The 14,600-nt window shown below is 38.6% G+C and overlaps 1 protein-coding gene across 11 annotated transcripts in view; it reads left to right on the top strand.

The window, feature by feature from the left end:
* The window catches only part of ADAM22 (ADAM metallopeptidase domain 22), a gene marked incomplete at its 3' end in the record, with an annotated part of 236,273 nt that extends 222,128 nt beyond the window's left edge, over window positions 1-14,145 (top strand). For 10 of the 11 annotated variants that reach the window (XM_081287154.1, XM_081287160.1, XM_081287163.1 and 7 more), the window contains 2 exons: window positions 4,260-4,383; window positions 8,071-14,145. In XM_081287154.1, the coding sequence (XP_081143280.1) occupies window positions 4,260-4,383; window positions 8,071-8,091 (145 nt within the window). Of the gene's footprint in view, window positions 1-230; window positions 261-4,259; window positions 4,384-8,070 lie in introns of all 11 variants that reach the window. The other variant, XM_081287156.1, reaches the window with a different exon arrangement.
* Window positions 14,146-14,600: the final 455 nt, after the last annotated feature.

Raw genomic sequence — 14,600 nt, 5'->3', positions numbered from 1 at the left:
TTTAGACATGTATAGTTTGAGAAAATGATTAGACCTATCTGCATTCTAATTTGATCCATAACATTTGCATATACTCCAAGGAAAGCATAACTCCTGCCTGCTCACAAAACTACGTCCTGCTTTTATACCCCATCCTGCCCTCCTGCCCCGTCCTCTGCTTGTCCCACACTTTGCCACACTGAACCTCATACACATACACTCACATTCAAACATCCCACCCTCACCTGTAGCTCCCAAGATGGCCAACGTCAGGAAGACAGGTAAGATAATTTTGAATGTTCTTGGGAATCTTGGCTCACCTGCAGTCCTATTACTTCTTCCTATGTTACTCAGGCTTGTGGGCAGATTGTAATTTGTACCAGCCATGGAACCAAAACGTAACAACTTTGGTCCTATGTGGGTTAGGGCTTTTATTCCCAAATGGCTTTAGCATTTTGGCAGCAATAATCTGTGAAATGGTACCCCGGAAGAGTTGATTCACCTCCCCTGGGTGAGCTGAGTAGTTTTTTTGTGACTTTAAGAGAAGAGTTCACATTTCTTAAAATCAGCACCCAGGTCTGCCCAGAAGCTGCATGATTAAACGCAATTTGGATGGGGAAATGCTTTTGCACCCCCAGTTGCACGTGCAAAGCCGCAAGGGCAAGTTTAGAGGGTTCCTTTATCTCCTCTTTAATATGAGATGTTGGGTCCTACAGTAGATCGTCCCATTAAAAATTTGTTATTAAAAATCTGTATTTTTGTTTAAAGTTCAGTGGATGGCTATGACTTAGTTTTCATGTTTAGATAAAGGTTATACTGTTAAGACTTGAAAATCAACACAGAATTTCTGTGAAAGTGGTGAATAATTAAGATGACCTAGAGCTTTAACACCACAATTCTAACATAACAGGACAAGCCTTGCATAGGAGGCCTAAAGTGCATCCACATCTTGGCTTATGCTTTGCCAACCCTATGCTTCAGCTCATATCTGCTTTGTCTGCCCCCAGGTCATTCAGGATTATCTCTCCTACCAAAACCAGCAACGTGGGCAAAGTTCACTTTCTTAATCAGCCAGAGGTGTTGGGTTTGTGGCATTCTTATCAATAGGCAGTGAGGACTTGGCGACTGCATCAAACTGGTCCCAACTGTAGCTTAGCATTTGAAACATAGCATTCGCTCACTATGAAGACTAAAGCAAATGAATGCATACAGATTTGGAGGGATCAGAGTACCTCCATTGTGCTCCTTACCCAGTTCTCAGATGATAGTAGTTGGTCAAATTGTCCTCACCATGTATTCAGGGCATCAGAAGAAGCAAGGGAAAACAGGGCAAAAGTATTATCTCACCAACCCAGATGCTGGCAGCAGTTCTGCTGGTGCTGGTGCTTTACAAGCTCTTAGAAGGCATCTGGGGATACCAGCTGATTGCTTACTTCATCAGTGGGTTTTGAATCCATTTCCATAATCTTATGAGAAATGTAGTGTTTCTGGAAATAAATGAACCACAGTAACTATCACGTATCAAGTGCCTACTCTATATCTTTATTTCTCATCTCATAAGGTGTATTCTTATTCCCTTTTTATGGATAGAAATCAAGGCACAAGAGTTACTAAAGGTAGCCTATCAACTCAACTGATAAGGGTCAGAACCAGACTTTGAGACTGGCTCTATCCAATTCCAAAATCTACTCCCTCTTTATTCTTTTGCATTTACTTAAAAGGTGGATACTGACTGCTTAGATCCTATCCAAGGACAATTAAATCCTTCTGATCTGGCTATTACAAAATTTGCATATTATCACAGTGTATTAGTGGGCTTATGTCCCTGCCATGTGACTGGCCTGGTTTTGGTCATCCTGAGGGGTAGAACTGAACTGAGATTGCCTTATAGGCCTATCTATAAAAAACAACCCCAGAAAGTCTGATGTGGCTCCAGATGACAACACTCCATTGGCACATAAGCACAACCTTTATTTTGCAATTCCAATGTGTGCTCAGTGTAGTTACGAGGGTTTTTAAAGTGTAGTAATGATAATGGCTAACATTTATTCCAGAGACTGACTATGCTTTGTAAGTGAATGAGCTGGTTTGGTACTGGCTATAAGTGATAGCCAGACTGGAACTGAATGTCTTCCTTAGATCTTTGTGAGAAATCATGTTCATTTTCCCTAAACATTTACTCTCCCCTGTTCTCTACTCCTATTTTGACTCCTACCCTGGTCTTCTCCAACACCCCTCCAGGACCTGTTTCCTCCCTCCCCCACTAAAACTGTCCTGGTTGGTATTTCTTTTTTTCCTCTCAGGGTTCAGGAAAGTGTCAATTAGCTAGACTGTTAATGTGAGAAGTAGTTTAGTGCAATTTTCTTGGGGTTCTAGAGAATATCTCCTGGTCTTATTTTTACTCTTTATTGACTTTGCCCACAGAAAGATATTTGAGAGGAGAACTGGGCTTTAGCGCCTCTTGTAAATGAAAAGGCTTGTCATTTGGACCCCTGGCCAAATCAAGCCTGATATGGCTGTGAAGCTAACAGCTCATGCTAGGCACACACACAAGGTAGCAAATTAAAAAGAGGACTTACTTTGCATGATCCCTAAAAGAAAGATTTGGTTATTTGCTTTTATACCTCACTAGCTTTCCTGAACTTGGGTTTATTATAGGTAATGATTGTTTAAAAAGATGAACCCAGGTTGATAGCCTTCATTTTAGAAAGATGCATTTAATAAATGTCTAAATGCAAAAGTTTGTCTTCATTTTGCACATACTGAATTTGTTTCCTAGAGGTCATAGTCCTATGTAAAAAGCTTTACTTAAATTATTAAAAAAAATTAATTTCCAAATTAGAAAAACACATAGTCTTGTGTTGCATTAATAGAACTTTAGAGGATTTGAAATACTAATATTCTTAGTCACACCTATCCACTCAGGATGGAGAGCATTAACATAAGAGAAATCTAACAGTTGCTTTGTCCTAACAATTAGAGCTAAGGAGTGGACCTGGCCATTTTTCAAAAACGGAAGAAGTGTTAGTAGTTATGGATTAAAAGTAAATGGAACCACTCTTGATCGATTCTTAAAATCAATTAAGGATGTTCACTTGAATCTCAAAGTTAGTAAGGAAAATTATTTTCAAACTTTAGCTTGAATTTAACATTTATAAAATAGAAGTAAGTTTGAAAACTATGGCAGAATCAGAGCCAGGGACTTTATATGAATGGGAACTAAATGCAGTGTAGGCAGTAGACCTTGCCCCACCCAGTGATATCCCAGGATACAAACGCCTGGTCTGAGTCAGTCTCAGCAGATGTGATGCATCCTACTGAAATATGTACTTGTGTTATAATGTGGCAGTGTAACCAGTTCAGTGATATGTGTCATTACCGCCTTGCACCCGGGAATTAAGGAATCATGAATGTGTAGTGGTAACATTTGCAAAGGGGGTGTCTATTGCAGTTATCACATCTGTTGTTCATTACGATATTCTAATGAGAAAGTCTTTTACTCGTTTCCACCCCACTCTTAAAGATAAGCTAGCAGCAGGTATGGGCTCATCTAGTGTGCCACCATAGTCACAAATATTACCACTGCACATACACAAATCAAACAAGTTCAGCATAACACACCACTCTTCCCCAGCAATGCTGATTGTAGGGATGAATCAGACCATTTTTGTATGTTCTCATCAGACTTTGTTTGGCTGGAACTCTGCACTCCTTACTGCTTGCATGTTTACTAATTTATTATTAAAATCCCTGTATTTGCCTTTGTTCCTTCACAACTAACACACTGGCCTCTGAATGCATGAGTTTTGTGTAAATGAGTATGTGACTTAGCAACTAATATATCATTGGTAATGTATTGTAAGATCTTAACTGGAATTATTATACTTAGAAGCAATTTTACATTAAGTGGCAAAAATAAGGCAGAATATTAATATGTTGTATACTTAATTTACCATTATGAGCTCTTAGAATAATTTTATCCCTTCTCCATATTATCTTTTTAATTATTCTATAGGAAACTTCATTGTTGGCTTTCTAGTTGCAAAGTATGATTCTGTGTACTAACATTTAAGTGGTTCATTGCAATCATGGAATTAGAAAGCTAAAATTCCAGCATTCCAGTTTTGGGGATGACAGTGTCATCTTCCCAGTAGTTAAACTTTGGAGTAGGAGCTTATGGAAGTAGAAGTCAGGGTTTGTTCTGAACTCACTTTTCAAACATTTGAAAATGATATTAAGCAATTGCCTGCTATTTATTTCATATGTTCTCAATGTCTCAGGACTTTATCTCCTGCCAAGTCTCCTTCTTCATCAACTGGGTCCATTGCATCCAGCAGAAAGTACCCTTATCCAATGCCTCCACTTCCGGATGAGGAGAAGAAAGTGAATCGACAAAGTGCCAGGGTATGTGGCAATGTTTCTCCATAAACTTACCTAATCAGTCCCTAGCACTTCTCTGTGAATTCACAGTGTAAAAGGTATATTTTCCTTCTTCATGAGAAAGTTAAATATGAAAATTAGAAGATTCTTGGGGCTTGGGGGTTCAGATTTGTATTTGCAAATAAATTTAATCTGCATTGGTATATGCTGGAGATATTTGGTGCGTATTAGTCATTAATATATACTTAAATTGTTTATTATTCATTGTAATTAATATAGTAAAACCTGGAATAGATAAAACCAAAGGATATATTTTGCTAAATCAGTTTTTTAATATTCCTGGAAATGCCAGAGACCAAATAAATTAGCCACTTTTCTATGCAAATTTGCTTGCTCAGCCCTTTCACTGGCTAACTCCTCAGTAGATTGTTAGAAACAGGAACTTATGACAGAAATTCAGATTATTGTCTTAGGGATGGGAGTGGAATTTGGATACTGGGAAAGGGGATTTGAAAATCTATAGTATTAGCCAGACTCGGTAGCACATGCCTGTAATTCCAGTGACTAGGGAGGCTGAGGCAGGATGATTGAAAATTTGAGATCAGCCTCAGCAACTTGGTGAGAACCTCAGCAACTTAGTTACATCCTGTCTCAAAATACAAAATAAAAAGGACTGGGGATATGGCTCAGTGGAAACAATTTTCCTGGGTTCAATCCCTAGTACCAAAAAGAAAGCAAGCAAGAAAGAAAAGTTCAGAAAAATTGGTACTATTGAAAGAATACAGCAGTGTATGGCCAAATTTATTTATTTGTTTGTTTATTTAGGTACTGGGGATCAAACCCAGGGACTTATTCATGTTTGACAAGTACTATATTACTTAGCTTGCTCCCAGCCCCCCAGAGATCAAATTTTTTTTTAAAAAATATGAAAATATTTTCCTGTTCACAATGATTCACAAGAAGTTTTATTTAGCTATCAAATCTCTTTTTGCATTTTAATCATATACCACTCTCTTATGATATTCCTGGAACCTTACTCATTATGTGAAATTTGAAATACAGTGCAGTTTAGAGAGGCAAACCAACCTTTAGAGGTTTAACTAAAAGATATAACCAAAGAATAATTATCTTATTAGATTTTCAGACTCTGTTGTGGTTAGTTAATACTATAAAGTTGACTTTCTCAGAGATAACATTAGAAAAAAAAAAAGAAATGAAGCTTTAAAAGCCTTCGCAGATGTATCTGCTAGTGAATACTAGGTTGCTAGATTTTTTTTGGTCTTCAAAGATATTTAAGAGACTCTTTGCTCTTCAACCTAAATTATGGGGTTCAAGATAATTATGGATCAAATTTGAACTCAGTCAATCCACATCCAATAAGAAAACACAAATCATTATATGCATTATATTTTATAATAATAAAAAAATCTTTGAAAACAACTATCGTGTTAATCATAAAAAAAAAAATACCTATGTTAATATGGAAAGTGGTAAGCAAAACAACTCAGATTGCCAGCACTTGGCTTTCTAGCCTTAAAAAAGACTTGTTGATAGACAGTCATTTCTGATACATGATATTGAAATCTAAGGCTGCTGTCATTCTTCCCGTCCTAGGAGTTTTGTCTAAGTACAGCACCCCATTTTTTTTTCCTATTAAATCATCTACTTCTCTGTTTTACTGCATCAACTTGGGGACATTGTTAAGCTGTTGTTATGCTGGAGTGTGGGTTACTAGAGATGACAATTCCTCTGAAAAAATGGCTGGCCCATGTCCCTTCCCTGGGCTGAGCAGGGTGACTGTAAAGACTAGCTGCTGGGGGATTGGGGCTGTAGCTCAGTGGCAGAGCGCTCGCCTAGCGTGTGTGAGGCACTGGATTCCATCCTTAGCACCACATAAAAAAGTAAATAAAGGCATGATATCCATCTATAACTACCAAAAAAAAAAAAAAAAAGACTAGCTGCTGGGAGAGTTGCTTGAAAGATCTGATTTCTTTTTCTCACTATGGATTAGCCACACCTTTACGAGTCCTGCAGAATAAGTGGCCCCTGTTGCTGGGCTGTCTTTGTGGGCTGTGGAGACTCAGATAAGCAGATCTTCCTATCAGCAGCCCCTCTGGCACAGCCACACAGGCCTGGGCAAAGTTGTGCCTATTATAAAAATGATGTCTTGGCCAGTCTTTTCTCCTTTTTTCCTCACAGGGATAATCATGACTTTTAGGTTGTCTCAGTGTCATTCATTTGTTCCTCTCCTGTCTTATGTAATATTCATAACCATATGCAAAGATACTTCAGCTCTCTGAATCCAAAGTGTTGTCTCTTTACAACTACAGACCATCATCAGGGTATTGACCAGATACTCTTTGCCTCAGACACCCCTGCCAGCCCCATTAAACTCTCCACCATTAGATGTCATCTACTCCCGAAGATACTCATAATTGAGAGAAATCCTTTTGGTTTCCAAGAACAAGAGGATGGGTGTCTTTTTAATGATAAGGGCATACAAAGCCAACCTGAGGTAGATAGCACAGAAGGCTTTATCACAGTCTTGAGGTGTAAGCCAACATGAGTGTTCAGAACAAGATTTCCATGAAGATTTGAAAGAACATCCTAAGGTAACCTATAGAAACATCTTCATAGTCGCTTCCTTTCCATTTCTTTCCCAGAAACCTATTGTGTATACCATAATATGCCCCATGTATCCAGTAAAAATGGAATTTGGATGGAAATGAGTGTCATTTAAGTCACTCTCCTAATAGGCTTTCTTTGTTCATGTTTATAGTAAGTTTTAAACATCATATTGCCTGAAAATATGTTTCATCAGCTAGATTTTTTTTTTACATTGACCTTCCTTCTCTGGTGAATTGATTTACATTCACATCTGACAGTGCTAAAGTTGTTTGTGGTCCATTAAGGCAACTGCTGAAGATGGTAGAAATTAGATCTGATCAGGCTCAGTGTATAGAGCTGGTGACAGAAGCACAGAAAGGGAAAAGGTGAGGGAATGAAGGAAGGGACTTCCTGCCTTGCACTCATCCTTCTTCACTGAAGGGTCAGCTCCTGAGAGGATAGTGACGAAATTGCAGAGTATGTGGTCTGGTCCTATGGCTGTGGCCCAGGACAGTGATTCGTAAGTGGGTGGTGGTGGTGTTGAGGGAATCACACTTCCCAGAAGTCAGCAGTTCTTAGCATTGACTGCACATTGGAATCATCTGAAGAGCTTTAAAAACATTCTCAGCCTAAGTCCTACCCAGAGAGGTTATAATTCAGTGATCTGGTGTGCTGCCTGGGCAGTGGAAGTTTTAAATATTTCCTAGATCAATGTAAAATATGGCTGTGAGTGAGAACACTGCTCTAGGTGGCTGGATGAGAATCATGAGCCTGTGTAGCTTAAAAATAATATCTTTACAGTCTTTTGTTTCATTTGAGACAAAATATTTATTAAAAAATTTGAGTAAAATTAAATGAAGATGTAAAGTTTTTTTTTTTTTAAATTGAAAAGTGATAGTCATTAAAAAGGTTGAGACACAGGCTTAGAGGAAAGAGCTAAAAGCTGAAGTGTTTATTTTATCTGTGCACTAGACATTGTAAGAGTGTGTTTTCACAGTCATGTAACTATGGATGGAATCACCAACTTATTCATTTTCCTAACTCAGAGTATGTCTGCTTCTCCTGCCTTTACAACGTACAACTTTGCTTTTCTCTGTTGTGCAGCTATGGGAAACATCCATTTGAGATCAACTGTTTACATGTGAGACATCAAAACTGTTTACTTCAACTTTTATAGAAGCCCAGCCTCACGGAATCACTGCAAATCTATCTGCTCTTCAGAGGACACCAAAATCCTCTGAGATGCCACAGAGGAGAGGAAGCTGTTTCACATCTGGATACCATTTTCTTTTTGTCATTGGCTTAGGATTTAACTGAACCATGAAAAGAACTACTGACATGTCACATTATAACACGGAACAATAAGGGTACTGGTATGTTAATGGATAATCCGCATGACAGATATATGTAGAAATATCAATAAAATTAACTCACATGACCCCAAATGTAGCAAGTTTCCTAAGGGACAATAGTGGTTTCAGAACTTCACATTCTGAAGCACATCCTCATTGTATACAGTAATGCTATATGCATGAAGCTTCTGTTTATTGTTTTCCATATTTAAGGAAACAACATCCCATAATAGAAACTAGCATGCAGGGCTACGGCATATAGGATTTTTTCTGCAGGACTTTACAGCTTTGAGAGGTCAATATCCCATATGCTAACTTTAAACATGTATTTTTATTTTTGTTTTTTACTTTTCATATTTATATAAGCATTCAAGGACAATTGTACATATGTAAACATTTTTAAAATTAAAAAAGCAGCTGTTACACACAAGTGTATTTTGCCAAATGCCTAAAAAGAGTCAGTCACAATCACATCATCGTCCACCATCCAATGGTCTTCAAAGAGTATAAGCAGATGATGTAAATATAGTGGTCAATGCTGTAAATGTGTCTCTCCATAATTGGTATTTGTCAAAAACATGTGATATCCCTTTAAACTGTGTGTAGTCTGGAGGCAGTTTTATTGAGTCATCAAGAAACAAAATGCTCAGCAAAACTTCTGGCCTCCATAGCTTGCTAAAGCAGGAGTCCAGTAGTGTGGCTGCCTTGCTGCCTTGAGACTATGCTGGTGATTGCTCTCTGGGCCCCCATCCGCTAGCCCATGCACTTCTCTTCTGGGGGTACATGGTGCCTGCCACAGCAGCTATTCTCTTCCACTTCCAGAGCATATCAACTAGTCTCACCCTGGAGGCCGTGAGCCCCCAGCAGTGTGTTCTGCTGAGGTTAAGCAGGTGAACCAAAGACAATCCAGACCACAAGCTGCTGGTGAACTGGTAGCTTCCATCTTGCCAATACTCTAACCCTTTTGTGTAGCCTGAAGTTTTTTTTTCCTTGACAAAACTTTTCAGCCACCCTTATCTGTGAAAGAATGACTTGTTGTAACAAAAACAACTTCTACACTGTTTATTAAGGGTATGTGTTAACACTGGGATGTGAGTCCCAACAGGTCATTCTGTGTTGACCCTGGAGCAAGATGATGGATGGTTCTGCTGTCTGAGCTGGGAAGCCGTAACAGGGCATAAAGGGTTAAATGAAATCTAAAGCCACAAAGATGCAGCAACTGGAAAATTATACAAACAGCAGCAGAAAGAATCTGATGTCTTGAGCCCTGTCATCTTTAATCCATAGAAAAATGAGAATTTTATGTTCAAAGCCCTATTTTTAAACCAAAAGTTTGATAGCTATTATAAGGCCAGTCTGTCAGTCCAAAAAATAAAAAAAAAATTAAAAAAAAGGCACTCTAGTGAGGTCAGAAATTGATGGGATCAATTGTGATCTTTTGTGAAGTATACTTCTGATTTCCTCTTTTTAATTTTTATTTTTTTCTACATTTGCTTGAGAGGAAGGGAATCAGCTGATAAGATATCAGGAATGCCTTCTAACTTTGATTTCTTCTGGTAATGTCCATGGACAAAATCCACTTCATCTCCCTATGTAATCACCCTAATTGCCCAAACTTCCAGTTAGAAGACTGTGTTTCATCCTCAGTGTTCATGTCTTCTGTAGAAGCCCTCTCTTCTGCAAGTCTTTGAAAATGTTTGAAAAGTGGTTTCATCATTCAGAATTATATATTTAATCATCTCAACTTTGTGGAAAATAGCAGTTTTTCACAACAGGAAATGATGTGATTGTTGATACCTCAATAAAACAATCCGTCAGACCAAGGCTGGTGTGAGTGGTGAGCAGTGTTGCCACAGAGCTCTAGCCAAGGACAGAAGGGCAGACAGATTAAAAGATGTAGCAAATAAGGTGACTTGACCAAGATCATTTTAAATGTGCACTGAATGTTTTCTGGTATTGAGTGTATAAAAGGCTAATAAGGTTTATTTTGACTACAAAAGAGTTTATAGATTTGAATGTAAGGTACCTCATGTAAATATCCTTCCTAGTTATAGTTCCATAAGCCCTATTTGAAAGAATCCACAAATGGCTAGCTACTCCATTGGTTATTGATCTTTTTCACCTTCTCAATTATTTTTACTGAAAATTATTATTTCCAAAAGAAAATAATTATCATGTGCCTTTTGGGAGATATGGTTGTTCTAGAGGTATATAGTTTGTAATCATACTCATTGGTAATAACCTTCTCTTGAAACTGAGTGAAAAGTGATTGTTTTGTTTGCAGAGATTATGATTTTAGAAATATAATAGAGCTTCAATGTTCTGTGCTGAATATCTATTCTATCTCCCGTGTTTAAACATTCTAGAACCGTTTGTGGAATTCTTTGACAAATTTTAGCCTCAATGGATAGTTTCAAGAAGTATCTACATGTACACTCATGATTGATGTTCTAGAGCATTACGTCTAAATATTTATGACTTTTCATTCACTGAGGTAGACAGAATGGATCCATGGCACCAAATAAAAGCACAGATATTATATCTTTTTAAATATTTACTTTGGAGAGAAACTTTGAGGACACATTGCAGTTCATATCATGCAACTAATATTTGTATTCCCCAGTTCAACATGGAATTGTTACTAAGCTGAAAAGAGCATTTATTTGACCCTTACATTCCATTGTATGCCTTTCCCCCAACTTTCTGAAGTTCTGTGCATAGTTAGGACTTCAGATTGATAACCCTGCTGTTTGAGATGTTCCATTTATCCATATTCATCACAGTTCTGATATAAAAGGACTTTTAGATGTGTCCACTAAGAGTCAACATGGGAGTTGTGGGATGACAGGGACCCCTTAAAGAGTGGATTAGCTAGACTAACTGTTCTCCGCATCCAGCACTTACTCCCCTCCCGACTCTGCCTTCTTTCCTAGTACTGGGGATTGAACGCAGGGATGCTCCACCACTGAGCTACACCCTCAGCCCTTTATGTTTTTAAATTTGAGACAGAGTCTCACTGAATTGTCTAGGCCAGCTTCAAACTCGCTATACTCTTGCTGCAGTCTACTGGGTTACTTGCCACCATATCTGGCTCATCCAATTTCCTAAAATAGGAAGCAAAATCCTCCTCTGGAGTCACCAAGCTAGAAAATGACCCTCAGTCACATGCAGTCTGTGAGAAGGAAAAAGTCAGTATGTCTCCAACAGATCATCACAATGAGGGCTCCCAGACTTACATTAGTGATTTTGTGTGTGTGCGTGTGCTGGGAATTGAACCCAGGGGCACTTTTACCACTGAGATACATTCCCCAGCCTTTTTTATTTTTAATTTTGAGACAGGTCTCACTAAGTTGCTTAGGGCCTTGGTGGGTTACTGAGACTGGCCTCAAACTTGGATCCTCTTGCTTCAGCCTCCTAAGCCTCTGGGATTACAGGCATGCACCATCACACCCAGTGAAGTTGTATTTTTAAAGAAGCTCAGCACCTCAATTAGGAATAACCTACCCTAACAATTGTTATAAAAACTAATTGACCAGCCAGGTGCAGTGCCACATGCCTGTAATCCCAGCTATTCAGGAGGATGAGGCAGGAGTATTGCAAGTTTGAGGCCTCCCACATAATCCCTTCCAATTGACTAATAAATGAAAGATAGGGTTAAAATTCCAAGCCTATTTTTCAGTTTGATATGGTGTTTATTAAGTGATACTGCAGTTCCTCTTTTTCCCTTTTGCTTTCAAAGGCTTTGAGAATTGTTTTTGTGCATAAGGTCAGTTCAGCATAGAATTTCTGAATGTAAGATTGATATGGTTTCTAAAAGAAGCTAGTGTGAAGATAAAATTAGATATTCTGTGGGCTTCTAAGGAGAGACTGTGTTTGAATTCTATAACAAGCTTACAGTTCTCAGTCTTTTCTGTTGAAGCTCTTGCATATTTGCATCATTTTATCCTGCCCTAGATCTTTTGTAGACACTTTACCTGTTACCTTTTTTCAGATTTTATTTATTTTTATTTTTTTGTTTAGATACCTTTGAGCCAGAGGAAATAATAGTATTTCTGTTCACTTCTTTCAGTGTTTCAAAATCATGTTTGTTCATTTATTTATGTCATCCATTTATTTCCTGTTGTTAGTGTTCCGTTTTTACCTTAAACACACACACACACAAACACAAACACATGCATGCACGCACGTATGCACAAACTTTATTTCTTTGTTATTCAACATGATAATAGATCCTAATCTAAAGAAAAGACTATTTTACTTATCTTAAAGGAAAGGAAGGCTAGTTATTGAGTGGCTTGTGTATGGGGGGAGTGGAGAACAAACTGTGGAACTGAAGAGAGGCAAGACAGTTGCCCTCACAGCCCGATTTGGAAGCTGCTCACTGCTGCCACTGGATGCCACAATATGGGGCGTATTGTAAATATCTTCTTCCAGTTGGTAAGTTGGCATGAATTTTCCATGAAACACTCTCCCATTTGCATTATAATTATCTATTTTTCCTTAACTTTATGTTTTCCTTTAAAATTGTCACCTAAATACATTTCCCTCCTTCAATGTATGGAGTCAAGATAAATTTCTCATTCTCTCTCTACCAGCTTAAAAGATTTAAAAAGCAACATATCCGTGGAATAGGGTTTAATTTCAAACTCAAATGTTTATTTTCCTCTTCTGAGATACTTTCTGAATGGATAAGATTAATCTGATTTTGGATGCAGCAAAATCTTTTCTCCTTGCACTGGAGAACTAAGCTTTCATAAATGTCTTTCTCTGGTTATTACATTGTGAGGCACCTGGTCTTCGATTGTGGCAATTGCCTGGTGCAGGAGCCCCTCCAAGTTGTGTGAATGGGAGCTTTTAAAGTGCACCTGCTGGGAACTGCTGGCATGTGCTCACAGCATATGCTGTCAGGCAGGTGTTTTGACTACCAAGAGGAGCGGATCTACCACACCTGCAGGTGCAGAGCAAAGATGGTTAAGGCTTTAGAAAATGGAAGATACTATTTCTATTCACATTTTATTCATGGCTTTGTCAGAATCAACATGGAACATCTTTGTTTTGTAAGCAGTACAACAAAATAAATATTCAAAACACAAACCTGCCTAGTTAGTATTTCTGCCCCTTATATCCATGACCTGACACACAGTAAGCATCCTCACTAGGGGACTGAGGGATGCTTCAGAACCTTGCTGTTTCTGAAGTAGCTTCCCCTTGAGTAGCTGTGCAGCACTTTCCTCCTAGTTAGCTTTCCCTGTCAAGGAGGCTAGTACTTCCAGGTGGAGACTGGAAGGACACCAGGGGTGCAGAGTGGGGTGGGAGGCATTGTTAGCCTCCCTTTGACACATTAGCATGGATTTTGCAACTTGGAAAGTCACTGAGAGACAGGCCCTAGGGTGTGAATTTCAGAATGGGGAGGAGATAAGTAATAGTAAGATTTGTGATATCATGGGGCATTTGTTTAGTCCTGGCTTAGAAGAACCTGAAAGCCAAGCAGGCACAAAAGCCCTAAATGGTCTCTGGGCATGTGGTAGGGAAAGAGATAGTGGGAGCCTAAGGCAGATTTGTGTGCTTTACAGCTTTCACCAGTGGTGGCTCTGTAAGTGCTTCATGGTCCAGTGGGGTGTCCCTGTTGCATTGTTTGTAGAACCTGCCACATGACAGAGAGGTGCTTCAAGGGCAGCAGGATTTTGGTGAGAGGCATCATCATTTTATGTTCCAAGTTTCCCTAGAATCAAAACTTAGCAAAATGTGTGTTTTGTTCTTTTTTTTTTTTTTTTTTTTTTTTGGTACTGGGAATTGAACCTAGGTGTGCTTAACCACTGAGAAACATCTCCAGCCCTTTTCACTTTTCATTTCAAGACAGGGTCTTACTAAGTTGCTTAGGGCCTTGCTAAATTGAGACTGACTTTGAACTTGTGATCCTCCTGCCTCAGCCCCGTGAGTCACTGGCATTACAGGTGTACGCCATCATGCCTGGCTCTGTGTGTTTTGTTTGGTTTCATTTTATAAAAAGGCATACAATGAGAGTACCCAGTCTTGTTAAGATAATGTGCATACAAACCATCAATCATAAAATTTCAAAGAAAATTAGTTTCCCCTTTATTTGTGTGTGTGTGCCTGCACACACTAATCCGCATTCACCTGAGGGCTTAGCCTTTTATTTTATGAAGTTTCAGTCTGTGATTTGTTTTGATGGTTAAGCTCTAAAATAACACTAATTTCCCCAAATCTACAAATATAGCGGTGCTAAGTTATATCAGATAACACAATACAGAGAGTGCTGAT

Source organism: Spermophilus citellus (assembly GCF_964194105.1).
Source record: "Spermophilus citellus genome assembly, chromosome: 3".
In the NCBI taxonomy this organism is placed as follows: Eukaryota; Metazoa; Chordata; class Mammalia; order Rodentia; family Sciuridae; genus Spermophilus; species Spermophilus citellus.
The sequence above is the reverse complement of the archived record's forward strand: the minus strand, read 5'-3'. Positions and strand labels throughout refer to the sequence as shown.